Source organism: Neolamprologus multifasciatus, chromosome 5, assembly GCF_963576455.1.
Source record: "Neolamprologus multifasciatus chromosome 5, fNeoMul1.2, whole genome shotgun sequence".
Classification (NCBI taxonomy): Eukaryota; Metazoa; Chordata; class Actinopteri; order Cichliformes; family Cichlidae; genus Neolamprologus; species Neolamprologus multifasciatus.
In genome coordinates this window covers 13,555,926-13,583,134 of record NC_140443.1, presented here as the reverse complement: position 1 = coordinate 13,583,134, position 27,209 = coordinate 13,555,926, and the positions used below count along the sequence as shown (strand labels likewise).

The window sequence follows — 27,209 nt, the reverse complement described above, 5'->3', positions numbered from 1 at the left end:
TCTATATATATTATATAAAAATAAACAAAAACAAGCATTGGCATATGCAAGTTTTATTTCCCCGATTTTATTTTATTTTATTTACATGTAAGGATTGGGGTTGACCCATTCTTAAATGCATAACAACTGAGCACTAAAAGTTTCACCTCTTAATTAAAATGTGCAAGTTATGTTTGAATTACAGGAGAAAGCCAGTCATGATCAACCCCAATTTGTACACTGAGAATTCTGTTTCCCCAAGAGAAAGAAGGAGATGTAGCTGCAGCTATAAGTCAAGGGACAAGTGAGCAGAACTTGCTTATGTCACATTTGTAATCAAGATGACCAACATGGAACAAATGCACCCCATGCTTGTCACACAGTGCTGAAAAATCAATTCGTACTACAGGTGAGTTTAAATGGGGTGGGGGGGTGGGAATCTACCTCACCATCTTAATTTGACTAAACAAGAGGTCACTGTGTCAAGTCTCAAAAAACATCACACTCACACATCATCTTTAAATTCAACCAGCGTAGGACTTCAGATATAGTCACTGTGAAACCACAGACAGTACAAGATATCAGGCACAAACGGATCCAAGGTGTTGTAGTGTGCCCTCTGGCAGCTTTACTGGAGTAACAAGTTGACTACATATTTCTGAATGACTGGTCATGAAGTTAGAGCAGCCTTATCAGAATGAAGACCGGACTAAGCAGAAGCAGCAGAGGCTTTGGTGTCCTGAATATTGGTCATTATTACGGGCATAGCTACTAATTTGTAAGACTGAGGAAATGTAAAGAGTGCTTATGAGAACTGAATGGATTCAACTGCAGTTTGGCAAGTTTGAACTTGTTGTTGTAGGGCTGACTGATCCGATTTACTGGTTTTACTGTTACTGATATCACTGGGTGATCTGTACTATTCGCCCTGCAAGTGTGGCCCTCAGTACCCAGTTTGCTGGATTATCAAGCTCAGGTATGGTTTATTTTAGTGTGTCCCAACCAGCTTAGAGGTGTAATCTGGTTTGATTCTTACTGTGCACGAGCACACAACTCAAATGCTTTCAACATCAGCCATGTCCCTGGAGCACATATGACACATTGTCCTTTCTCATGCCCTGTTATGTTATGAAAGACTGCTTTCGCTGAATACAAGCAATGACATCAAGCTAAGAGAGTATAGGATAAAACAAAAAACAGAGATGGAAAGTAGTGGAGTAAAATATGAGCAGCAAAAAAAAAAAAAAAAAAAGCATAAACTGTGTAGCACTAGGAGTAAATCATGCTTGGTAGCTTATGACTTCTAAAAAGCTTTTTTTTTCGGTGGTAGTGGGGTGTTCACCACATGCCGTTATTAGTAGGATTCAACTGATTAGATGACCCAGATGTTTTTCTTATTACACTTCAGCAGACAGAGGGACGAAAACATCAAATCTTGGATCCTTCCATTAAAGGATTTAATGTAGTTTACGACAGTAGCAGGTCTGTAATTTCACAGTGACGTTTAACGAGAAAGGCCTACACGTTTTAACTTTTCTGCTGCTTTTGGTAGCAGCAGCAATGGCTTGCTGTCATCTTTGTAGAAGAGCTGAGAGATGACGATGCAGGAAGCAGAAAAATTATTTATTGTCTTTTTTTTCACCCCCAAAATGTGTTGAATTTTCACATTCGAAACAAGCCTTTAAGCCTGTTACTCCACATACCCTCCCAAAAAGTATGCACCCAAATGCTCATACACAATCTTTGATATATAACCACAGGCTGCTGGGCATGAAGTTATTTTCCCTCTATGCCCTTTAGAAAAAGAGGAGTGCACAGCTGGAGCAAAGAGATTCATTCTGTAACAGTAAACTGAAAAAAAAAAAAAGAAGCCTGGGTTCATTTCTTTTGAAGTCATAAAAAGATGTGCACAAGTGCATACTTCAAAGTTGGGGTATGGTTAGATATTGGGAAGTAGGCTTTAAGACAGAGTAGCATGCCAGCAGCCAGCTCAGCAGCCCAGAGTCCCCATCTCTCTTCCAGATGCCTGGGATCAGTCTGGTAGTAGGGAGAAGGCCACTAGCTAGCTAGCAGGGCAAGCCAGCTCAGTTAGCCGCCCAGGCCTCGAGGTCTGCCATCTCGTCCTCGTCTTCTTCCACCTTCTTTTTGGCTAAAAAGGAAAAAAGAAAAACAACATTCAATTTTAATTTGAAAAAAGGTATATTTTAGTCAAATGGATGGTGCACTGAACTGAACTAAAACTAGTTTTGTTTTTTTATGTGCCATTATACCTGGTTTGGATGGAAGTGATGTAGACGGTACACTGGGTAGATTTTCTGTGCCTCCAATCTCGAGAAGATTTTTGTCCAGCTCTTCCTGTTCCAGCTCCTCCAGCTCGGCCATGAGTTCATCCTAAACAGAGAAAAGAACAAAGTGAATCAGATTTATGTAGATCAAAAATAACTAGACAGAAGCCATTTAGTAAGACAGCAGATGTAAGATATGTATATATTTGCTTTACAAATCATTTAGGATCTCAGTTTTATTTTCTAAAAACCAGACTGAAAGAAAAGCATTTCAACCAGTAACTATCAGCAGTGGCTCCAACTCACTGCTTAAATGAGGCAGCAACTACAGAGACATTATAGGAAAGAGGCAAGTCACTCACTGTGTAGTCATATTGTCACAGTAAAAATGTATGCAAGTGTGTTTTGACTTTTTTTTATTAATGTTTTCATGGGACACTGTATCTATAATATGAATTACTGTAACATTTTGCTGTGACATTCGTTAAAGGCTTTTAGTTTCTGTAGGCCTCATGTTTTTTGTTTTGCTCTCACCTCATCATAGTCTTCCCCAAAGCCAACTGGTCTAGAGATCACATCTGAGATTTCTTGGGCAACCTCCTGTTGTTCTGTGATTTCTGCCATCAGATCGTCTACTTTGTCGATGTCCCTGTGAAACAGGCGAGTCAAAGATGGCATGTAAATGTTAGTAAATATATAGAATTATACATTCTACAACCATGTAGCCACTAATAATAGAAAAAGAACTAAATTTACACTGCCAAGTACAACACACACACACTTTTTACTATAAATCAATCTGAGGGCACAAATCTGAAGAAAAGGGAAAAAGGAGGAATTATTGAAGGGAACAAAGAAGGGGAAGCAAAATGGAGAAATAAAGTCTTATGACAGAACGTAAAAGTAAAAAAATAAAAATAAAGAAATAACAGAAATCCTGTGGCAAATAAAAGCTAGAACAACAGTTAAAAAAAATGAGAAAAAAAAATGATGAAATAACAAAAGACTCTTGAGATACTACCAGAACTTCTCTCATACATGTTTTCGTGTGCGGCCTTCATTGCTTGAGCTGCAAAGCCCATGTTCTTGAGCACTTCTGTGTTAGTGTTGGCGTTCTCCAGAGCTTCCCTCTGGAACTCAATTGTGGACAAGGTTCCGTCAATCTGAGTCAGCTGCTTCTCGTAACGCTTTTTCCTCTTCAAGGCCTGTAGAGCCGCTGGACAGGAAAAAACAAGAAGGGGAAATAAACTTAGCTTAGAAAGCAGCACAAATGCTCACCAGTATTCTATACTTTTTTTTAAATTAAAAAATGAAAAGAACAAAACATATGTGAATAAATGTTGCTTATTTGCCAAATACTACTGTGCAGGCCTTTTTTTCTTCCTATACACAACTGATCATGAATCACAAATGGGATCGATAAAGAATTTGACCTATAAGCAGAGTCACTATTGGCTAATCGGTATCATTGAAACCTTATCACCATCCCATGACATCCAACATTACAATCAACAATTCAACAGCAAAGCTTGCTTTGTGCTGAAGTGCAGTAAATGGTTTCATGCTGTCATCACGAAACAAGACTCAAACGGATAAAATCCTGTTTCAGCCAAATCTCTGCATGAAGTCACAACATGCTTCAGTCAGAATTTTTAGGTTTGTAACTCACTGATTTTAAACAAGTCCTGCAACTCATCAAGCTCACATAGGCCCGGATCAAACTAAGTTGGAAAGCACAACATTTGGAAATCCGGTGATGGTTCTTTGATTAGCTGAGAGGATTAAAAAAAAATAATACATTTATGTGTGTGACTATAAATGTGTATTTTGGTTCCTGTGTTCTTCAAGGGAGTGGGGGTTAAATACAAACAAACAAACAAACACTACAGCCACACACCTATACTGGGAATTCCCCTTAGGTGCTTACATAGGAAATCACCTTAACAATGGAGCAAGTAAAACTTACAACTGACTCAAATCTGCTGACTCACAAGGAACTAAGAAAAGAGGTTAAAAAAATCTCAGGACCCTTTTTTCCAAGTGCATATCAAATTGAACTGCACTTGTACTGGAAAACCAAAACAAAAAAAACATCCACATGAAAAGCACACTCAGCAGTAAACACATTCATATCAATTCAAAATGTTTAACAAAGTTGTCCAAATGTGTTTATTACTTACAAAACAAAACTGAAATGTTGCTGTTGTACAATTACAGCAGGTTTAATACATATACAGCTCAGTTTGATCTCAAAAACTGGTGATCACAGATTTGTGAAATCTGAAAGAGGTCCTGCACTATTTTATAAATATAAATTGAATGAATGAGCAATTTAATTATTGAAATACTTACTAAGGGCCTTTCCAAGAGCCTCAAAATTATAATTAATGTCAAACAATCTTAAAATTATTGAGTATATTCAGACTTTTTGAACAAACTACAACTGATGCAAAGTAGAATAATCCCTACAATGGAAAAGATTCTTTGTGACACACTAAAAAATTAATAATTTAAAAAACTATTCAAGATTTCTGCCCATGTATTGCAAGTCAGGTAGCATGATGGTAATTCTTCTTCTTCCCAACTTTAGCTAATAAATCTAATTAGTCTATTTTTCATTGTTATTAGTCATTTCATACTTAGTCATAGTATATCCTAAGTAAATGTAATCATATTGCTGCTATATTACATTATAAGGAACCATATAAACAGGAAAAAATGAAAATAAGCCCTTTCCTCTTAGCATTTTTTCATTTCTGAGCTAAATAATAATGACAACAATAACACCAATATTGGACAATTTCTAAGACATGCTAAATGTTCCTCTAAATAGCAGAAGATAACCACATTAATGGGTCAAAATGTCCACATATGCGAATGTTTAGGTTAAAACCATTAGTCTTTCTACCACCTGTATAATTCTATTCTTGGTCACATTGCCCAGGAAAAAAAGGGCCTCCGATACCTTGGATATACATCTTAAATTAAAGTTATGCATACAAAATAAAACAGTAATTAGTACAATACTCAAGATTTAGCACAATACCAACATTTTCATATATTTCTCATAAAATCAATTCTAACAGTAATCTGTGGTTCCAAAAAAATCTAATTTACCCCACGATAACTTTAAATGTCAAGGTAAATGCTTGGTCTGTGACCAAAACTCTCTAAACGAATGACATTCCTGTCAGCTGCAGGTATAGTTTGTTCCGGTGCTAGTTCACAATTCTTGATTTGTCATTATTAAACCGCTTGTTTCTTTTTGTGGTTTGAGAGTGAGGATGAAGTGGGTTGGTTGACGAATGAACTGTTAAAGGGTTAAGAACATTTGAATTTTTCTTCAACACAACAATGGGAAAAATGTAAGAGGCTTCTAAGAACACAACTTTGTTTTGTGGAAAATAAAAACAAAACCATGTGATAAGAGAACTGGTCAAGACATATGAATTTGAGCAAACATTATTATTTAACCCCAGAAGTGCACCTATGACGCATTAAGGTGTGGTTTGTTTCTAAGGTTACGTGACCACTGTTTCTACGGTAGCACATTTACATACCACAGCCAAATATAATAGAGGTGGGGCTGGTGTCTAGATACTTTTAATCGTTGTTTCACAATAAAAGAAAAAGGGAAATAAAAAAACCTGTTACCTTTACATCTTTACTACTTAACTTACAGATTAGAGTAGATGAAGGCTCTGCTTAAAGGGGGATATTTCTTGCATATTCCTCAATAAATGCACTGGGGGTGTAAATCAGTCAACATACTTGAAAACCATATAACTGTTAATGTGACAATTCAGTTTTATGGGCTCTTTTGCATGAGATACACTTTGATGATGATGATAATGATGGGTAGTAATCTAGATTTTGAGGTTTATGCAAAATGTGAATGTAATATTTCCTCACTTTTGAGGAAAAAAAATGGGAGAGGACAGCTTCAGTGCAAGACAGGAACTATTCATAGTATGCAATCAAAATATGAAGGTTTGAATACAACAATTGATTATATGACACACAGAGAGCAAGGCTACATTTTACAGGAACATTTCACCACCTGTCCACCTCTTTTCTTTGAAAAGCCTGTCAATTATAATCCACTAAACCTTGCTTCGTGGCCACAGCTGCCATATACCACCAACACACACACATGCACACCTTTAGCAATCTACTTTGTGCCTGGCCTTTTCCACTAGCAGCCAGACAGCAGCTGACAGTTTCCATTTGATCAGATTATATCAGCAGCCGGACCTATTCCTAGACTGATAACATCATTAGCCAACACAAATCATTATCACATTATGTGGGTTGCAGAAATGCATTCAGACTCCATGTTTCAGTCTCAGAGGTCGCTCTAATTGGGTGACGTTTTGCTTTTCCTGCCACTCTGCTCCTTTTTAGTGACCATCAGCAGTCTTCATGCAACAAGTACAATGTCGAGTCCATTTTGGTCTATGGCTACTTCGATGAAAAAACATAAGTGTCCATGTGAAAAGCGACATCCTGAGTGTTATAGACGAGATGTGGTGAATTAAATCACTAATTCTTCAGTAATTTTAATAGGAAGAAACATCCATTTAGTGGTAGGCTGCCAGTAAACCAAATAAATAAGTAATAGAAAGTAGAAAATGTGGAAGAAAAAGTCAGAGGTGCTCCTTGAAGTACAGTAGAAAAATGTAAAACCAAGCAGTGAAAACAGTGACCATGAATCTAAGAGTGCAATCTTGCAGCTGCCAAGATTACAGCAGGGTTGGTATATTGTCATGAGGAATTTATGTATTGTGTATAATCAGTCACCCCAAAGATAGACGGAGGCTGACTTATGGGATGAACTATGTTGAAAATCAGGTTTTGGAGAAGGAAAGATTTTTCCGATTTAGATCACACTAAGACTTTAAAAATTACTTTTAGGTGACAAGCTCACAGTGATAGTAACTGGTGTTAAGCCAATAGTCTACTTCTGCTTGGGTCTTCACGCCATGACAATCAGATCAACCTGTCATTTGTCTAACTGTTCTACTGCTACTCAGTTTAGCAGGCACACATGCGGTTGACACCGTTTAAGTGTAATGGCTGCACAGACATTCACTCACTCACTAAGAATTCTGTCCTTCAAACATGTATCCATTTGATATACTTATTTAAAATCACAGTATAAATTTACAAAACTGTGAAAAGTCCAAGTCTGTCACTGTAATAGGAAGGTTACAGAGAAGATAAAGATACTAGTCTTAAAAAAAGTAATGCATTTAAAATGTGGATATAACTTAAACTGTAACAGTGCATACTGCGGTATGGGAATGAATCTATGACTGACAATGCGCTTTATATGGTTACATGCCCAAGACTGAAGGGTGATATACTGTAGATTAAAAAAAGGACACAGGGCTAAGAAAAAAAAAATGGACAGAAATTAATTGTAAGGTATGACCTGTTCCAAAAACAGCTCCAGGCAAAGCTTCCATTTTATAAGATAAACCCAAATTTTGCTGTTATTTAGCAGTTGTTTTTAAAAAAAGACACTGTCGGTCAAGAGAAAACAATATGAATATGTTAGATTTTGTAAATATTTAGAACAATACCTGGATATATATGCATGCAAACTTAGTTACGCTCATAAACATCAGTTTAATATTTGGCTGCCCGAGTCTTCGAACCTAAACGTTACAAACTTTTTGTCTCTTGTTTATTTCATTCCTTAAAGTTTTTTCTCCCCTTCAGTTGTTTTATACGTGCCAGCCAAAAACTAGACATTTAAATATGGAGTCTTGTAGCCGGGTGGACAGACTTGTTTTCAGGTATGCAGCGTGTCAACTAACAACTTCCCTCTTCCTTCTGTTGAGTTAGCCTCAGGCTAACTAAGAAACTAACTAGCCGTTCTGACAATTTCATTAAATCCGACGCAGTTTACGAGCTTTTCCTCACCTCGTTTGTTTTTCGTGCCGTTTTTCTTCGCCGTCACGAGCTCCTGTTCAATTTTCTTCTCTAGGAAATCCTGTTTTTTGGCCAACATCTCCTCGGTCTCTCTGAGTCGCTGAATAGCCTCTTGGGGTGTCGGCGCTTTCCCACCCTTACCCCCGCTTCCGAATATCTTGCTAAATAGCGACATGTTTCTAGCTTAAATGTAAACTTTAACTGGTGGGTTAATCGTAGATAAAGTCCGCTGACTTTCTGATACCACACAGGTAAAAAAAAATAAAATGTGCGTCCCTCCCTGTTGCCGAGGCTGTTGTTGTTTTTGTCTCTTCCGCTTTCAAAGCAGGCCTCGTGATGTCATTACGTCAGCGTGACTCATGCGTGGAACTATGGGGAATTTCACAGTTGAGCAAACTAATAAATGCTCATTGTGGTTATTACCAGTCAGACGTTATATAACCTGTTTTAAAACACTGAAATTGGAAAAGAGTGGTTAACACATAGAGACAGGGAGTCATTCAGAATCAGATTCACATTTATGGGCAATTTAAAATCATCAGTTAACCTAACATGTAGATCTTTGGACCGAGAGAGGAATCCAAAATATTCCGATGGAGTAGTAAGAAAATCAAAACACAAAAAAAAGCTCGTTCCGTCTCATTACTTCTGGTAATATTGGCTAATTTTGTAGTTACAGTATTCTGCCTTTGCGGGGCAGTATTGTGACACAGGTGCAGATTTATCAGTGATTTTATGTTAGTCATTTTATGTTTTTGATGCTATTGCAACTTGTCAACACAAGAGGGAGTAGTAACGCTACTTGGTACTGCCTCAACAGCCACTTAATCAAGGTTCAGTCGTGCTCAGGTGTGATGAGATAGGACAGAGGCAAACGTTTCTTTTTCTTTCTTTTTTTTTTAAATCTTGTATCATTGTGAATGAGTGGATATCATCACGTATACACTCCACACCAGTTGGTGGCGGTATTACACCATTTTGATGTTTACCAACTGCCAATAAAAATATAAAGAAGAAGAATCATCATGCATGGTCTTGTTAGATCCTTTGGGGATAGTCTAAAGAAAATGGATCTAAAGAAAATGGACTATACAAAACCTGAGCTTGATGCAAGTGGTATATGGACATTGTTGAAATTAGAAGAATAAATAATACATTGGTTTTTTTTCAAGGAAATTTTCAATGGACCATTAATGGACAATTTTGTAAACCACTTGTCATCTCATCATCTGTGGTAGTTAATCTTTGACTGGTGAAATTAATGCCCTACGCTGAGTCTGAAGTCAGAGTTGTGAAAGATTTATTTGTTTTATTAATGTGGAATAGTGTCAAAGAGACCATGAAATATGCCAAATATGCTCTAGTCATTAGTCATTTATTAGGTGAGACAACAGTGGCCGAGGACTTAAGTACTCAAATACAAGCAATAAAAGGTCAGCCCAAATCCTTCAAAAAACTACGCCTCCCATGACGCACTGTGCTGTACTTTTCCAGCTGCAGATGTGAGTGACCTGAACGCCAACCAATCATGCCCTGAGTTGTCTGAGGAACAGGAGGTGAGGGGCTAACCTGAAGTGGAAAAAAACCCAAAACCTGTCAGATACATGAGAAAGATAGATAAACAGATAGATAGCCAGGTCATACATGTATGTATTTTTCTGGAGGGGTCAGAGGTCTTGTAGTCAGGTGCTGGGGAAGCTCCACTTTGACTGCCTTCTTCAGCTTCACACTTTCCACCTCATACTAAAATGCACATAAGAGAGAAGTTAGATCCACATATGTGGAATCCGGAGACCTTAAACAATATGAATGTTGTGTTTATTCAAACATTTGATTTGTAATTTGTGGGACTGTTTGTAATAATTAACTGTATATAAAAGATAGACATAGGCACTAAAAAGTCACCCCCTTTTCAGTGATATTTCAAGCTATGTGTTTGTGTGTGTGTGTGTGTGTGTGTGTGTGTGTGTGTGTGTGTGTGTGTTTAAAAAAAGATGGCTCTGACTGAGAAATCAAGCTTGAAAAAAAAAAAAGCCTAATGAGGGAATGCAATCTGACACCAAAGGAGAGGGGCCCCTTTACTTTAGTTTTATTTGATGTCCATTTAACTGATGTCTGACTTGAGGGAGTATTTCTTGGAATTTCTGTCAGTTTTTTTCCACATGTTGTGGACTAGAAGGGGATCTATGATTGTACCCTAACCAGTGGGCAAGTGTTAAAGGTCCTGTGCTCCACTGGTCACCCTTCATTCAGTAAAATGAGTGGTGCTATCTGTGGCTGTCTTTACCTCCTTGTAGGCTTCAGACAGGAAGCCCCACTTGTTAGGCCAAACTTCAGCCGAGTGTTTCTCAGCCTTTACATGCGCTTTCCTAACACACAAATACAAATATGTTTGTTTTTTTTAATCATATGTGGTACCCTGCATCATACACCAGTGGAAAGAAACAAGTCGTTCCTCCAGTTTCAGCACTGTCTGCAAATCCAGAAAGAGCTAAAGGTCTCACTCCAGTCAGAGTAATGACTGCTTTACATGCCATTGCTCAAAGAAGACCTTCCTAGTAACTCAGCAGATATGCAAGAACATATTTTTATAAAATTTGAGTAAAATCCAACATAAATAAAATACTGTGACGATTTACCAGATTTCATCCTGATGCACATAGTTGATGGGTTCAGATGTTTGCTGTGGCTCTGCCATCTCTCCTGACCAGCGAGTGTTCGTGTGTCAGACTGTGTGGCCTCTTTCGCTCTGTCCAGATAATGTTTCATCTGTGTGTAAGCCTTGCTGATAGGCCTGTTTACTGTGGTCATGGAGATAGGTTTCCCTGACACATATACCTCTGCAGTTTTCTCTGTGTGCGTGCGGCTGTGTGCGAGTGTGTGTAACCGTGGTGACAGTGGGATGGATGAAGCCCTGGAGGGTTGCTGTAAGCTCAGACAATTTCGTTTTTAGTATCATACTAGGTTAAGCTGCTAAGTAGCTAACATGAGCATGCTAAAATTCTCAAATAAAATGCTGTTCTTGCAAAGAGCTTAAGTGACCCCAGGGGTCTACCAAGAAGCCAGATTAATAAGCTAGTGTGTTACTGTATGTTGGAGTTAAAGTAACTGTTATTTGTGTCACGAAAGTTTTAACTGGCTTAATCACTAAAGTAACTTGTGCTGAACACATAACTTGTTGGGAGCCGGTCACGTTTAGAGCAGAAGTGTCAAACATAAGGCCCAGAATTTACCCAGCAAAGAATCCAATCTGGTCCACAGTTTTGGACTATGTGAAGAAGGGGATACATTTTGGACTTAACTGTATTTTTGTAAGTTTTACACCTTTTCCTGCTGATAAAGACTGCCCCCATGGCCATTTATACCACAACAAAGTAATTAAATAATAGTGTAATTGAAGTGTTTCTCTCTGTACTAGAGAAATATATATATATATATATATATATATATATATATACATACATATGAATTATTAAAAAAAAATCCTTCAGTTTGTATAATTACAGGACAGTCTGGGCAACCAGAAACCTTTTCTGTAATTTTTACCCATTTATCTCTTATAGTTTAGATACAAAGAGTGATGCTAACAGACTTCTTTATCATGTAGAAAAACTGAGATGCACTCTAAATGTGCTGTAGTGGTGTAATGGGGAAGGCTTTAGGACTCAGTATCCAAAAGTCTGTAAACCCCTTTCCAGATGCCCAACTCTTTGCACCAGAGGGACCGAGACCCCCCCCCTTCCATGACCTGGCTATGTACATCTGTACATCACCACTATACCTTTTAGCTGGGGGTGTAAATATAGCTACTAGCTTGACATTGGCCTGAAAACAAAAGTGCCTCATTGAGGTAGGCGTGGGAGTTTCTACAGTCTGACAAGGCTCTGAAAAATGGACAGAAATATGCTTCATAATGGTATCCATGGTATGCGTGCGTATCTATGTTAACTCCCTGTACTACCTGACAGTAAGTGTCACAAGATTAGGCTCGAAACCTAGTTTTCCTTCCCTGCGGGCTTGCCTCAGCTAACCTAAGGGCAATACCTTGAAGGGTAACAAAGTAGGGATGCACCGATACCGATACTGGTATCGGGTATCGGGTATCGGGACCGATACTGTAAAATGTGGTATCGGTTAACTCGTAAAAGTTAACCGATACCACGAACCGATACTAACTTATTTCATTAATCAGAGGGTGGATTGTCATTTTTGTTGTAGTTTTTTAGATTGGCCACTAGGGGGACATCCCACACTAAACAGGCACAGGGTTAGATGAGTGAGACTGGCGGCTCCAGATAAAAAAAGAGAAACTGGAGGCTGCTGTAGCTAGGCTAAACAAAATGTCAGCAGTGTGGACCGGAACGGCCAACTTTAACTCGGGTTTTGGAAAAGCGATGAAAAATGTCACGAGAAAATCCACGGGCAGTTAAAATAACAGAGGCTCTGACTCAATGCCAATGCCGGTCGTGGAAAACATAGGATTGCACCGTCTTCTCAGCATACTTGAGCTGCGATATGAAATTCCCAGCCCATACATCAGGGAGATAATGGTGCCAAAACTTTCTAAAGAGGTAAAGACAAGCAGTGTGTGCGATGTCAGTCCTTGGTTTAACGGCACAGTGGACTGATGATCCACGGGCAGATGGGGAGTTTGTTCGTCAATGCCAAATACTTTCGTTATTTTGTTTGTTTGTTTATAATATGGACACTCTGCAATAATTTAAAAGTTTATTTTATTCTCAAACCTAATTTGTATTTATTTTATTCCAAACAGAAGTGTTTATTTATTATTCTGAAAGCTCGAGACAGTGCCAATAGTTCAGTGATATTTTCTTAAATTACTATGTGGAGACTCTGCAATAATTTAAGAGAAGTGCTTATTTTTCACTTGAAATTTTTTTGTGGTCATTTTTATTAAGATATTATTTATTATCAGCAGAGAATAAAATAAAACCTGTCTTCCAATTCATTGCATTTGTGTGTGTTTGTGTGTGTGTGTGTGTGGTAGAAGTATCGGTTTTTGTACTCGGTATCGGCAAGTACTCAGATCCAAGTATTGGTATCGTATCGGTTTGAAAAAACTGGTATCGTTGCATCCCTATAACAAAGGACATGTCTGGTGTTTGAAGAATCCGCTGTTTCAACTCTCTACGCAGCATATAATCATGAACATGTTCAATAAACTAATCCCTTAACATTATATCACTGTGGAGTTAGCCTCAACTAAAAAACTAACTAGCCTTCTGACAATTCAAATTCCCACACAGTTTACAAACTTATCCTTAACTGTTCCCTAACTGTAGACAAAGCCTGTTGACTTTCTGATACCACACATAATATACAAATTTATTATCATGCTGGTTTTTATAAGGCTTTATAAGAAACTTGAGGAAAATGGTTAAAATGAGTGGTAAGACCTCAGACCTGGAAACAACTCTAATGGCCATCTTTTACAGTAGTAATAATAATAATAATAATAATAATAATACATTTTATTTATGAGCGCCTTTCAAGTCACCCAAGGACACTTTACAATAGGATAAAACACTTAGTAAAACAATGGCAGAATAAGAACAATAAAACAAAAGCACAAGATAAAATTAACAAACAGTGGATTCACAGTGAATATGCAGATTTGAACAGATGAGTTTTGAGTTGGGATTTAAACTGTGGGAGAGAACCAATGTTTCTTATTTCTGGGGGCAGAGAGTTCCACAGCCTGTGAGCAGAGCAGCTGAAAGCTCTGCTTCCCATGGTGGTGAGGCGGAAGGAAGGTACAGCAAGCTGGATAGAAGAAGAAGAACGAAGTGAACGGGCAGAACAGGTAGTGGTTAACAGGTCAGAAAGGTAAGGAGGAGCGAGGTTATGAATGGCCTTGAAGGTGAGCAGAAGAACTTTGAATATTATCTGGAATTTCACAGGGAGCCAGTGAAGTTCCTGAAGAACAGAGGTGCTGGTAGGAGGGGGTTCTGGTGATAATGCGAGCAGCAGAGTTCTGAACCAGTTGAAGCATTTTTGGAGGAGACCATGCAAAAGAGAATTGCAGTAGTCAATACGGGAGGTAACAAGACTATGGACAAGAATGGACGTAGACTGGGTGGAAAGAGAAGGAAGCAATCTGTTAATGTTTCGTAGATGGAAGTAGGCAGAACGGGTGAGATTATTGATGTGAGATTTATAGGAAAGTGAACTGTCTAGGATGACACCAAGGCTCTTAACCTGAGGAAAAGGGAAAACTGTTATCGATGGTGAGTGAGAAATGGTTCGCCTTCAAAAGGTTGGATTTGGTGCCAATAAGGAGGATCTCAGTTTAGTAGTGATAACAGAGCTTCGATAATATAATATTTCTTACTCCAGCCAGTGACATTTAATTGTGTCAATAATGAAGTCTCAATCTCAGGGGTGCACCAGCAAGGACATCTGGCATAAAATTCTGCCAAATCAAATACCTGCTGTGGTGATTACTCATGAAAAGGAACAGCTAAAACTAGCTGCTGCTTCTTTGTTTTACATATTAGTGTTTGTAAAACTGCACTGACATCAATGCTGTTTTTACTTTCAGGGTTGAACTCTGTTTTTTAACATCTGCCATGTTCATTTTTATAAGAGAGAAAACAAATATGCTCAAACTATAAATTTTCACAATTTATTATCAATCGGTTAGAATTTCAGAGGAGTTTTACATGGTGCCATGTCATGTACCGGCTGTGTGAAGGCAGGAAAAGGACCCAAAGTGCAGACTCCTCGACAGGCAAAAAGTGTACTTCCAAAACTCAGCTTTATTGCTGGAAGGCAAAATGTAACAAAAACCCAAAAAATACAAAAGGCAGGCTAAATGAGGGTCGATAAGAGTAGATCGCGACACTGACAAACTGAAACACAGGGCTTAAATACATAGAGGAGCAATCAGGGAATGGGCAACAGGAGGGAGACACAGCTGGGGCAAATCAGGCCTAATGAGACAAGGGGAAGCAAAACCAGACACATTAACATGAGACATGGACTTTCAAAGTAAAACAGGAAACCTAACACAGACTCACAGGCAAGCACTATAACAAAGGGAACAGAGACGTGGGACCAGGGCAGACACAGACACTGACTGGACGTGGGGATACTGCAGACAGGGGAGACAGCAACTATGGAACACAGACAGAAAACCAGAACACTAAAACTCTAACCAAACCCCACCCAGAGAACCTAAACTAAGAATAATCCTAAAACCCATAAAGCAAAGCTAGAATATAATGACATAACAAAATCAAAGAACCAAAAACACAAAACACTGGGTCGACGACCTAGGGACCCTAACAGTGCCATGGACCCCCGCCTCTCCACAATGCTCCAAGAGACAAAGGCTGCCACACCCAGGCAGTAAACACTTTTACTTTGTGTGAACAGAAACAGAATGTTAACATGACAGATTTCACAGACAGAGGAAAACTTTAGGTCACGTTTCATCTCCGGCACCCTCCTGTCTCCCTAAAAGGAGATGGCACTTCTCACGTCACCATTCTAGGTTGGTGTCTTGCCTGTAGACCCAGAGAAGGGTGAAAGAGCGGGGGAAGAGAGAGAACTCCAAAACACCTGAATTTATAGACATGCTTTGGTCTGGCCTTAAAGTTTTGTACCTTCTGGTGCCACCACCAGTCCAGGCAGACACTCCCCCTCAAAGTCCTCAGAGAAGAGGCTTCTCCCTGTCATATTTGTTAGTGTCTGAATGTAACAGTTGTCACAACCCGGCTCAAAGGAAGTGCCAAGCAAGTGGGAGACCACACACAGGCTTTTAAAGGCTGTAAGATATATTTAATGAAAATAAGGTGAAGAAACTTAAACACAATTGAAATGATATAACAGCCATAACTGAAGCCTCAAATAAACATGATGGGTGTCAGGCGGAGAGAGACAGCCGCCCATGGTTGAGTCAAGATGTCTTTATTTGCTGGGACTGGCCTTCTCAGGTGTGCTGCATCTATAATTGGGTCAGCTCCACCTACCTGCAAGAAACAGGTAACAGAAAAACCAAAACACAAGGCCAGCCCACTGGCTGTCACACAGTTTAAATCCCAAACTATTCTGCAATACATATCTGTGTGCAACAAGGAAAAAACACAACTGTGTGATACAACTTTTAAAGTAATTGTGTAATATAGGTTAAGGGGGGTAAATTCTAACAAATCAAAAGTTTATTTGAACCAATTAAATACACTGAAGCTTTTTAACAAGAAGCTCATACAGCAAAGAATAATAATTAAACTGTGTATTTAATTACACAAAGTCAGAAAGTCATTACTGAACAATTACCTAACAGCTTTAACTATTTGGACATAATTTTTCAAGGTGACTTTCACATTGCAAGCTCACAGAGACTGTAATGGTGTCACTTGCTTTATGTAGCTGCATACATAAAACAAGTGACATGCAGCTGTATGGTGATTAAAACTCAATTTAACTATGTCACATTAACTGTCACTGAATGTAATGTTACATAAACATAAAGTGAAAATTTTAAAGATTCATCGATCAAGGCTACTTTTTAAATATACAATATACTTGTCAAAGTTTTCTTCTATGTTGAGTTATTTAATTTTGTTTTGTAACAAGTATTAGAGATGATTTATTAAAAGATGATATATTAGTTTATAGAGAACCAGACAATTTTGGATCAGAGGTTTTTCTTCTGTAATAGATCAGTCCCAAAGACAAAGTTAATGCTCCAAAGAGCACAGCACAAACTCCTCCAGCTAGATAACTCCTTTCAGATGGTCTCAAGCAAGAGTCTGCAACAAAACACCAACAGAGATATTCATAACTGTTAATAATGCAGTGCTCAAATAAAAAAAGGACTCTGTGAATTTATAGAAAAATGCAAACAGCACATGACTAAAATGATCTTGTCTGTCCTCACCCCAGTAAGAACTCTTGGGCTCCTTTAGGCTAACATGCTCTACCGTACAGGTGACTCTGTCCTTGGGGATAGGTGTGCACTCCAGATAAGAGTGAACCTGATAGGTCCAGTCTCCATTTGTCATCACTTCACTTATGGTCACACCCTCAGTCACTTCCTGACCATTCAGGTACCAAGTCACAAGGATGTGTTGGGGGTAGAAGTCATAAACGCTGCACACGAGTATTGTGTCATGGCTGGAAGTGTGGTCTCCCTCCTGGAGAGTCATGCTGGGTGCAGCTGAAATCAGAAGGTCAACAGCTTTAATGATGAAATTCATCATTCTGTAAACCAGCGATAAATAACTGGTTATTTATTTTAGTTAATCAATGTATTTGTTTGTAACCAGGTTAAAAATATCATCTATTAAAATGTTTTAAAATATTAAAAACATTGAAATCCATATTAAATAGTAATAATCCATATGAAATAATGATGGTTAATGTATTTAGAAAATGTTTTGAAATTCCTTAAAAGAGCATTTGCATTATATAGCATTCATTTGTACAACTATCTTGTTTTATTGTGAAAAGCTTTGCAAGAGGAAGTGAATGGTGTTGTGCCTGTTCTGAGAGATCTTGTAATGGAAAGTACAAGAAGTTTCTGCTCGAAGGGTCTTTATTGATGCGCACATTTTGCAAACTGTCTGTGAGAAGTCACATTTTTTCCATTAGATTTTGAAGAAAACTATGCACTTCCAGTACTAACAGTACTATCTAATTTAATGTGTTTGAATATTTACCTATGTTTTCCTGAACTCCGTTGAATACTACATCAACATTATTGACACAAGTCAGTTGTTTCTCTGCTTTTCTCTGCTCAACATCAAATTTGTCTTCATTAAACCGAGATGCTGTGATTAATCCAGCCGGAGTGAGGCCCGTCCACTTGCCGACTGTGCTGTTGTACTGCATCGTAAACTCTTTGTTAAAATACCAATCGATCAGATACTCCACTGTCTTCGGGTCTCTGGAGTGCATAACACAGCAAAAGTCAGCAAACATGAAGTAGCCGTCTTCATCAACAGAGCAATCTGAAAGGAAAAGAAAGAAGTGCTGTAGAAATTTACTACAATCAAGATTTTCAAGCTCAGCCAACCCTCAACAAAGTTTCCAGCCAAAACAGCTTCCTCATATTTAAATCTGAACTGTTATCAACCTGGTGGTGTTCCCTGTAAGAAGAGACAAGTTCTCTTTCTTATCAGTGAGCTGGTGCATCTGTGCCCTTGAAAAGCAGAGATTCAAAGCTGGTTTTTGCTGCTGTGCTCAGATATTCTCACATTGGATAGAACAGGTTAAATCCAAGTCACACTCTGTTCAGTTTATTATGTTCATTAATGGAAGTCTGATAAGAACAGCAACAACAAGGCTCCCTCTGTGTTTTAATAGGAAATTAGAAAATCTTCACACTCAAAACCCCTTTATGTTGATGTAACGTACATCACGAGGCTGACCGTTTCCTCATTTTATAGATTCCTGTACATAGTGGCATTGTATTCAGCTTCTCTTTAAGGTAATTATGGAAAAGTCTGTCAGTGTGCATCTGAATATGGCATAGAAAACATACGTAACTGCCTGAGCCAGAAAATATACTCTTCACTTTGTACTGAGAAACTTTGTGTGAAAAGGCAACATTTCACATCATGACAATGATTTTTTAACCCAGTCTGAGTGAGAGGCCTGAATCCCTGTCAGTTGTATAGTCGTCTCACTAACAAAGAAATACTATTAAGCCAAGAAGCTGTGCAAAAAAGTTTCTTCGGATACTGAATAATGATGGGATGTGGAAAACGTGAGACACATTGCTGATATTTCTTAAGCGGACCCCTATGTGTTTTGAAACTCATAAACCTTTTTAAGATAAAAGGAAAAGCACAATATTTTAATGGGTTTTCATGCAATTGTTTTGTAGATTCAGCCCATTAGAGATCGCATTTGGTCCCTTGTGAATGACAGTGAGTTTGACACCAGTGGTTTAGACTGAAATACACCATAACTGAATGAACTACCATCAAATTTTGAGTTTTAATCACTGTACCTGCTAAACACGTGGTTATTTTACGTTGATGCTGCACTAATGTGTTCCTCAGAGCTGCATATGTGTAAAGTCTTATTGATTGCATGCCTTTAAATGTGATCCAAAAATGCTAAAGGACAGGTTTATACATTTTACAAATCTATCAAATGGCCGTGCAGATGTTGAAACTGTCACTACAACTGCATGAAATGAAAACACTTAAAAATGACGTACAATGTATATGTGACTTGATATCTATAGATAAAAATAAAGAATTACTCACCCACCACAAGTGGAGAGAGGAAACATAGCAGCAGCAGGTACCTGAAGCGGTTCATGTTGAAACCAAAATGAGGCGTGACTGAGGCACGCATTCAATTACAAACCAGCCTGTGTGCAGTTTTTGAGCGAGTCTGTTCTTTCAGCTACACTTAGAGTTTCAGTTCACTCCGATCCACATTTTGTTCTGTTCACTATTTCTTTCCAGACATTTCTCCTAAAATTGTTTTAATAAACATTACTGTGTAACAGTGCAAGCAGTTTAACAACCTTTCAAATGTATAACAATACACTGAAGTACTTTGAAGAATTGTACTGAAGAATTAAAAAAAAATGTAAAATTCATGTGCATTTAATTAATTTTTCTAGTTTTATCTGCTAAAAATTGTAATGAGGCATTCATGGTGATTGTTTTTTTACAGGCAGTCATTGACTACAAACTTATGATGAACCAGTTCATGAAAAACATTCAGACATCTCACACCACATTGTAACCACCAGTAACAATAATTTGAAAGCAGCAGTTGTCAAGGTAAAAGAAGAAAGCACAAAAAACGAGCCAGTGTATTCCTATAAGTGGTCCTAAACTGGGATACAAGTGGAGGGTTGGGCCATGAAGGACATTTGGTGTAAAATCTTTGTTAAATCACATTTGGATCAGTGTGTCTGGATCAGACTGGTTTGGGTGATTAGGGGTAGAGATGGGACTGCAAGTGAGAAACATGTTGAGTTGGTGAAAGGGGTATTTTGAGGAGCTGATGAATGAATAAAATGAGAGGAATAGGAGATTTGATGGAGTAAAGACAGTGAATGAGGAGATGCAGAAGATTAGTATGGAGGGCAGCTATGAAGAGTGGAAAAGTGGTTGGTCCATAGGATGTACCTGTGGAGGTATGGAGAGATCTATGAAAGTGTGGTTAACTAGATTGTTCGACACAATTTCACCAAGTTTAGTGGTGGAGAAGAAGTTTAGTGGTACAGATGAAGCAAACAAACAAAAAATGATATGCCTAAAGCTGTAGTATCTACTGATGCATTAAGTTCTTCACCCATCCAATGGGCAATGGGCAAGAATTGTTGAAACTAGCTTAAGAGAGAAGTTGCCAATAAACAAACAGCAACATGGATTCATGGGAAAAAAGAATGAACCTACTGCTGTTTGTTTGGAGATTGTTAATGGAGAACTGCGTCTTTGGGATCTCAAGAAAGCATGTGATAGGGTGACAAAAGAGGAACGTGTGGTAGTATATGAGGAAGTCGACAAAAGAATATCAGTGCATATCATAGTCATGTACTGCATATCAGTACATATATAAAGACACTACAACAGAGGTGTACGGTTGTGCTACAGTTACATTGTTGCTACCAGTAGGGTCAAGCTGGCAATTACAATTAATCTGTTACAGTATTTATTATTTATCACTGCTTTCAGTGTAATATTTATAGATTAATTATCAACTTCAATTAATGAATTCAGAACTTACACATATAAACAAAGCACAACAACAATATTGTAATGTATTGTCTTTAATTAAATTAATATGTGTAGTATTCTCAGTCACATATCCTTCTCTTCAGGTGATCCAGATATGTAATGTTACAATACAAAGAGTTTAACATGCCCAACTTAAATCAATGACCGACTTAACTCTATCTGTACAGCCATTCAAATTTAATAATTAATTCCAATTAAATATTTTATATAAAATAATGCAAATCCAGAGACAAGAATATGCTGTTGCTAATCTTGACATCAACAGCAGACTGCTGGAGTTTGACAGTCAGTGATTTTGCAAAAATGGCTCAGCTCTGTAATGTGATCATAGACTGATTAGATGCTATTTGATTCATTCATATTGTGGAGGTAATTTTTCTGAATTAATCAGTCTTTAAACTCGGTATACGCTATGCAATTTTGGGGTGTCTCTGACAAAAGGAAATCTACGTGAAAGCATCATCGTGATGCCTTTGCTTGCAACTTTAAAACAGTCAGGCATCTAAATATGCAATCAGTTTTTTACTGCAATAATCATCTGTCTTATCTTTGAAGAAGACAAAATCACATTCTTTTTCCTGTGCTGATGGACTGCCCCCTACTGTCCATTAAAAAGAATAGAGTTTTCAGACACTTCAGGCTCAGAAGCTATGCCCATCTTGCAAATGCATTTATAATCAACTCTTAAATGTGATATAATGTCAGTGTTTGTGAAGCTACACGGAAAACACTAATGAAACAAACAAAGAGATCTGTTCTTGTGCTTTGAAAGTTGTACATAACATTTTTTCACAGAAAGTTCAAATTGCAAAGAAAAAAAATGTAAATGGACAGTGATTAAATTGGGGTGTATTTTATCACACAAAATCATTCAGTGTGTAATAGAATAAAATTCAATTCATAACATATAACTATTAAGGGTAGTAAGGGTACTTTTATGTCACTTATAATATCTTTACTTTATTTTTTAATTTTTTTTTAACTTGCCTTAAAAATGCATCAGAGCGCTGCACACAAGAAATAAAAAAACAAAGCAAAACAAAACCAAACACAAAAACTCTGTAACAACATATCTGCAATAAAGTTAAAAAAGGCGAGATTTTAATTTTCTCTTTGTTTTTTTTAATCATTATATGTAGATTTAGTTTATAGAGTATTTGAAAATGTTGGATCAGAGGATTTTCTTCTGTAATAGATCAGCCCCAAAGACAAAATTAATGCTCCCAAGAGCAAAGCACAAACTCCTCCGGTTAGAAAACTCCCGTCGGACTGTTTCAAGGAAGAATCTGCAACAAAACACCAGGACACATATTCATAATGATTGATAATACAGTATATATATATATATATATATATATATATATATATATATATATATATATATGTATAAAAGAACACTATCGATGTACAGAATGATTTAATTTATCAACAGCATTTTGACTAAAATGATCTTGTCTGTCCTCACCCCAGTAAGAACTCATGGGCTCCTTTAGGCTAACATGCTCTATCGTACAGGTGACTTTGTCCTTGGCGATAGGTGTGCACTCCAGATAAGAGTGAACCTGATAGGTACAGTCTCCATTTGTCATCACTTCACTTATGGTCACACCCTCAGTCACTTCCTGTCCATTCAGGTACCAAGTCACAAGGATGTGTTTGGGGTAGAAGTCATAAACGCTGCACACGAGTATTGTGTCATGGCTGGAAGTGTGGTCTCCCTCCTGCAGAGTCATGCTGGGTGCAGCTGAAATCCGAAGGTCAACAGCTTTAATGATGAAATTCTTCATTCTGTAAACCAGTGATTCTTACAATGTTGCAATGTAATGCCTGGTTTGATATAATTCAAAATTGTCATGAAACAAATAAATCTAAACCAATAGTCTTTGAAAATGCACTTAATTCTTTTTTTAAATGCAAAAAAAAGAAAAATTGTACATTTTTATCAGGTACTTGAAATAAAGGTATTAAGGGAGAATCACGGCCAAGCAAATCATAAAGTACTAATGGAAGTGTTTAGTTTTAGGCTCGTGCTATCATTTATAGTCCTGTTCACAGTTGGGGGTTTTGCTCTTCAGTTGAAATGTTAGAGTATAATTGCTGTATTACTGATACAATAATGATTGTAAAATAGGAGGGTTATTACACCCATATTTTTTCTGCTGCTTTAAGATGATAAACTACATAAATGGATCCTTGCACTGTAATTTGGGATCATTTGTTTGGTAATTTAGCCCTTTTAAATACAGGAAGGAGTAATATGTTTACTTCCTATACTAAAGAAAAGGTCATTTCAAAAAAGGAAGGTTTAAGATTGTCCAAGCGTTTTGGTTTAGTGCTTTATCATTGTAATTCCTGTCATTAAACACTGTAACACATTGCATGATTTTTTTTGTATTTGGAAGAAAATGTTTGTATTCTATATATATAATATTCCCTCTACTGATAGCAACGCATACATCTAGTATTTGAATATTCACCCATGTTTTCCACAGTTATGTTGAATACTACATCAACATTATCGACACATATCAGCTGTTTCTCCACTTTTCTCTGCAGAATGTCAGAGCTGTCTTCATTAAACCGAGATGCTGTGATTAATCCAGCTGGAGTGAGGCCCGTCCACTTGCCGACTGTGCTGTTGTACTGCATCGTAAACTCTTTGTTAAAATACCAGTCGATCAGATACTCCACTTTCTCCCGATCTCTGGAGTGCACAGCACACCAAAAATCAGCAAACATGAAGTAGCCATCTCCATTAATGGAGCAATCTAAAAAGGAAAAGAAAAGGTTAATCAAAAATTGACACCGATTTGTCTTTCTGTGCCTTAATTGCACTTTCACGCTCAGAGAAGTTCAACCCTCAGCAAAGCTTCCAGCCAAAAGAGTGCTTCCTCACATTTAGAAAAGATAAGGCCTCCTTTCACGCCAGGGAGCTTGTGCAGCTGTGCTCTTGAAAAGCAGATTCAAAAGTTGCTTTTCACTCATATGCTCAGGTATTGTCCCACTGGGTTGGAAAAGTAAATCCAGGTCACACACTGTTCAATGTAGTATTTTCATCAGTCAAATTTAGATTTTTTGCCAGTATAAAAGGAACTAAAGCTCACTCTCTATGGCGTTATTTTTGTGCCACTATTCTGAGCGCACGTAAAAAAAAATTGAGCGCATGTAAAAAAAATTGGAGGTGCAAGTGTTGCATTTTGAGGAGAAATTTATTTTGAGCGAAGAAAAGCTAAATTTAAGTGAACAAAATTTATTGCTGCGTGCAAAAACTGTATTTCAGTGTTTGCTATTATCCATACACACACACACACACACAATAGCAGCCTCTCTCGCTCAGTTTTTGCACTTGCGCTCGTTCGCAATGTGTTGCTCACGCTCTCCACATTTTTGCCCGTGCGCGTTCAACTCTTTCTGTACACCGTTATATTTGTGCCACAAAACCAGCCAATCACAGACTTGGATGCAAAAAAATCTGATTGGCTGTTCTGGTCTCCAATCAGCTCGAAATGACGAAATGCAATATCCCAGAATCCATTTCGTCCAAAACTCAAATGAGGCAGTGGCGGAGGAGCACAGAGTGGTGGAGTTTGAAATATTACTCTTTCTGGGTCACAAAATAAACTTTTAAGATATTTTCATGCAAGAATGGTGCTGTGTAAACTTCAAAGATGTGCTCGATTCATCAAGACATCACATATTTGCATAAGTGCTCTAACGTTTATGCCCGTTACCCAAAAATCTATGAACAGGATATAAATATGAAAAACTATATAGAATATGAAATTTAAAAAAAAACTATACAGAAATATGAGATATACAGCTATACAGAAATGTGAACTAGAAGAAGTAGTGCTTAAGAGGTCAGAAAGGTAAGAAGGAGCAAAGTTATGAAGGGGCTTGAAGGAGAGCAGAAGAAGCTTGTACACTGTTCGGAATTTTACAGGGAGCCAATGAAGTTCCTGAAGGATAGGGGTGATGTGCTGGTAGGAAGGGATTCTGACAGCAGTTTTGAAACAGTTAAAGCTTATGGAGGGATTTTTGGGGGAGACCATGCAAGAGAGAATTACAATAGTCAAGGCGGGAGGTAACGAGACTATGGACAAGAATGGACGCAGACTGGGTGGAAAGAGAAGGACATAATTGGTTAATGTTGCGTAGAGGAAAATAGACAGAACATGTGAGGTCACTGATGTGAATGTAGCATTAGCTAAATCAATCTGAAACATTATACGTGGTAAACCTAAAACTAAAGTTTTTCAAACTGCCTTTTGACAACATCACTGAAGAAAACACTGCACACCAATTAGACTTCATGTAAAAATCTTGTGGCCGGTGTATAAAAGTTGATGTATTTACTTAGACTAGAGTCAATTCAATTTGGCTTTAGATTGTTTCATTTCCCCAAGTTCAAACTTCTAAATGGGGAACTTGACCTGAGCAGAAATGCTGTCTTGCGCTGGTGTTACAAATCGTGATAACAACGTTTGTGATCACAGAGCCACACAACTGAAATGTATAGTCTGCTTCCATTCAAATAAATCCACTATGTTAACGTAAAAGACGTATGGCACAAAGTACAGCATGTACACCAGCACTCTGTAAACACTGGACTTTGTGGTCATATTAAGGTTAGCATATAAAGTGCAGTACAGTCATAAACTTGTACTATATACTATACCCTGTAGTATATAGTAACCTTTGAAAATGTGCTTCATGGAAATAGCAAAAATACTCACCAACCATAAATAAAGAGAAGAAACACAGAAGCAAGTACTTGAAGCGGTTCATGCTGAAACCAGAATGAGGCACCCCTGTTGCTGGTTTTTAAACCAACTGCTGTGGCGTTTGAGAACGACTCTTTCCTTTCAGATACACTTACACTTTCAGTTCACTCTGAACCTGGTGCTGTTTCATTATCTATTATTCCAGGCATTTCTCCTTAAAATCTGTTTATACACCGACGATTTGCAACAGTAAAAGCGTTTTAAAAAATGTTCACAAATGAAACAACCTGCTGAGGAAAATAAATGTAAAGAACCCTTTTTAAAACGTCTGTGCATTTATTTTTGTTTTCTATTTATACCTGCTATAAACTGTAACGTTGCGTTTAGACACTCACAGGGATTCTTTGTTGACCTCAAACAGTCACTCACTCATGATCATAAACTCATAATGAACAAGTGAAAAAAAATCCAGATCATGAAAAACAGTTTGACTTCTCACAGCAGCTGTAATTAACACTAACAAGAATGTGAAAGCAACAGCTGTTAAGCTGAAAGAAAGACTGTTCCTCTTTTTCTCTCTGAGAAGTGGGAAGTGGGCAGAAGTGTGTCGGTGAGTGCAGTAGTCTCGCCTCCTCTTGGCTCCTGAAACATCCTCGGGTCAGCTGCCACGCCTGTCGCTCATCTTCTCACTGGCACTGTGGATTTAAGGACTGGCTTTCCAATAGATTGTTGTCATTCCTGTATTGATAATTACCCTAAATTCAACTCATGTTTAACTGCTGTTGGTGCTCCAGTTTCCCGTCTCTGGTAGTTTCTAGAATGTATTTCTGGTGATGTATGAGATGTATGGATTTCTGGAAAAGGTAAAATCTAAAGAAAACTACATTCTGTAGAAAAATTAAGGATGCTTACCTGCACAGATGGGCAGTAACGAGTTAAAAGTAACGTGTTACTGTGATCCGATTACCTTTTTCAAGTAACGAGTAAAGTAAGAGATTACTGTTGCAAAAAAGTAATTAGATTAATGTTACTTTCCCATAAGCATGCTGCATTACTGCATTACAAAACCGTGATTTTGTTTGTGAGATTGTCTTATGGCACTTGTGTGTGTCGTGACATTGGTGAGAGCAAGAGACGTGTAGATCAACAATGGATAATATGGAGTACGGGAGAGAGTACGACCATGCAGCATTTAAAGCTTTGAAGTATTAACATTACTTTGAGTTTGATTCCATAAAAAGTGACAAAAACTTGAGAACCCCCCCCATTTCTTCAAGTCAAAGACTGTTGCATACAATTTAATCTTTGCTTAATGCAATGAGCATAGCAAGTTAAAATATTAAAACTAATATAACTTTTTCATTTGATGACATTTTATATGATGGATTGTGCAGAAAAAATAGAATTGTGCTGAAAGGTTTATTGCTTTAATAAGTATTCAGGTTGTGTATCATGTTTTTAACAAGTAACTACCCATATGGAAAAGAAATAGTAAAAACATATATGATTTACTCATGAAAGTGGCCACTTTCATGAGTAAATCATATATA

General features: G+C 37.7%; 4 protein-coding genes across 5 annotated transcripts; all 4 read right to left on the bottom strand.

Annotated features, from left to right (window-relative positions):
• Positions 1-51: 51 nt before the first annotated feature.
• On the bottom strand, positions 52-8,540 carry chmp4ba (charged multivesicular body protein 4Ba). The gene is made up of 5 exons (XM_085159868.1): positions 8,193-8,540; positions 3,303-3,480; positions 2,799-2,913; positions 2,250-2,370; positions 52-2,128 (listed from the first exon to the last, which is right to left on the bottom strand). The coding sequence occupies exons 1-5, from the start codon at positions 8,374-8,376 to the stop codon at positions 2,064-2,066; spliced, it is 663 nt and encodes a 220-aa protein (XP_085015994.1). The 5' UTR covers positions 8,377-8,540; the 3' UTR covers positions 52-2,063.
• An 862-nt stretch (positions 8,541-9,402) lies between these two features.
• Positions 9,403-11,599, bottom strand: LOC146518172 (ciliary microtubule inner protein 1-like). Its single transcript, XM_085159869.1, has 4 exons — positions 10,841-11,599; positions 10,489-10,570; positions 9,846-9,944; positions 9,403-9,770 (listed from the first exon to the last, which is right to left on the bottom strand). The coding sequence occupies exons 1-4, from the start codon at positions 10,897-10,899 to the stop codon at positions 9,636-9,638; spliced, it is 375 nt and encodes a 124-aa protein (XP_085015995.1). The 5' UTR covers positions 10,900-11,599; the 3' UTR covers positions 9,403-9,635.
• Positions 11,600-14,897: 3,298 nt separating this feature from the next.
• On the bottom strand, positions 14,898-19,649 carry LOC146518171 (boLa class II histocompatibility antigen, DQB*0101 beta chain-like). The gene is made up of 3 exons (XM_085160165.1): positions 17,888-19,649; positions 17,107-17,385; positions 14,898-16,978 (listed from the first exon to the last, which is right to left on the bottom strand). Exons 1-3 carry the CDS (start codon positions 18,147-18,149, stop codon positions 16,839-16,841), a joined length of 681 nt encoding a protein of 226 aa, XP_085016291.1. The 5' UTR covers positions 18,150-19,649; the 3' UTR covers positions 14,898-16,838.
• A 189-nt stretch (positions 19,650-19,838) lies between these two features.
• LOC146518170 (rano class II histocompatibility antigen, A beta chain-like) lies at positions 19,839-26,860 on the bottom strand. Of its 2 annotated transcripts, XR_014874167.1 has the most exons (5): positions 25,672-26,860; positions 23,413-23,703; positions 22,401-22,679; positions 21,101-22,221; positions 19,839-21,066 (listed from the first exon to the last, which is right to left on the bottom strand). XR_014874167.1 is itself a non-coding variant. In XM_085160163.1 (4 exons), exons 1-4 carry the CDS (start codon positions 25,721-25,723, stop codon positions 22,082-22,084), a joined length of 762 nt encoding a protein of 253 aa, XP_085016289.1. In that variant the 5' UTR covers positions 25,724-26,860; the 3' UTR covers positions 19,839-22,081. The 2 variants fall into 2 exon arrangements, 1 of the variants encoding a protein (XP_085016289.1); XM_085160163.1 differs by having other exon boundaries at positions 19,839-22,221.
• Between the last annotated feature and the right edge of the window lie 349 nt (positions 26,861-27,209).

Bases quoted from the DNA above. Each gene is read 5' to 3' on its own strand.
- chmp4ba (XM_085159868.1), bottom strand. From the start codon at position 8,376: ATGTCGCTATTTAGCAAGATATTCGGAAGCGGGGGTAAGGGTGGGAAA. The intron at 3,481-8,192 runs GTGAGGAAAAGC...TTTCCTGTCCAG, and splicing joins CGGCACGAAAAACAAACGAG to CGGCTCTACAGGCCTTGAAG. The intron at 2,371-2,798 runs GTGAGAGCAAAA...TTCTCTGTTTAG, and splicing joins TTGGGGAAGACTATGATGAG to GATGAACTCATGGCCGAGCT.
- LOC146518171 (XM_085160165.1), bottom strand. From the start codon at position 18,149: ATGTTTGCTGACTTTTGCTGTGTTATGCACTCCAGAGACCCGAAGACA. The intron at 17,386-17,887 runs GTAAATATTCAA...TTCTGATTTCAG, and splicing joins CGGAGTTCAGGAAAACATAG to CTGCACCCAGCATGACTCTC. The intron at 16,979-17,106 runs GTGAGGACAGAC...GTTTTGTTGCAG, and splicing joins GCCCAAGAGTTCTTACTGGG to ACTCTTGCTTGAGACCATCT.
- LOC146518172 (XM_085159869.1), bottom strand. From the start codon at position 10,899: ATGGCAGAGCCACAGCAAACATCTGAACCCATCAACTATGTGCATCAG. The intron at 10,571-10,840 runs GTAAATCGTCAC...TTTGTGTGTTAG, and splicing joins GTGCATCAGGATGAAATCTG to GAAAGCGCATGTAAAGGCTG. The intron at 9,771-9,845 runs GTATGACCTGGC...TTTCCACTTCAG, and splicing joins CTCCAGAAAAATACATACAT to GTTAGCCCCTCACCTCCTGT.
- LOC146518170 (XM_085160163.1), bottom strand. From the start codon at position 25,723: ATGAACCGCTTCAAGTACTTGCTTCTGTGTTTCTTCTCTTTATTTATG. The intron at 22,680-23,412 runs GTGAATATTCAA...TTCGGATTTCAG, and splicing joins CATAACTGTGGAAAACATGG to CTGCACCCAGCATGACTCTG. The intron at 22,222-22,400 runs GTGAGGACAGAC...GTTTTGTTGCAG, and splicing joins GCCCATGAGTTCTTACTGGG to ATTCTTCCTTGAAACAGTCC.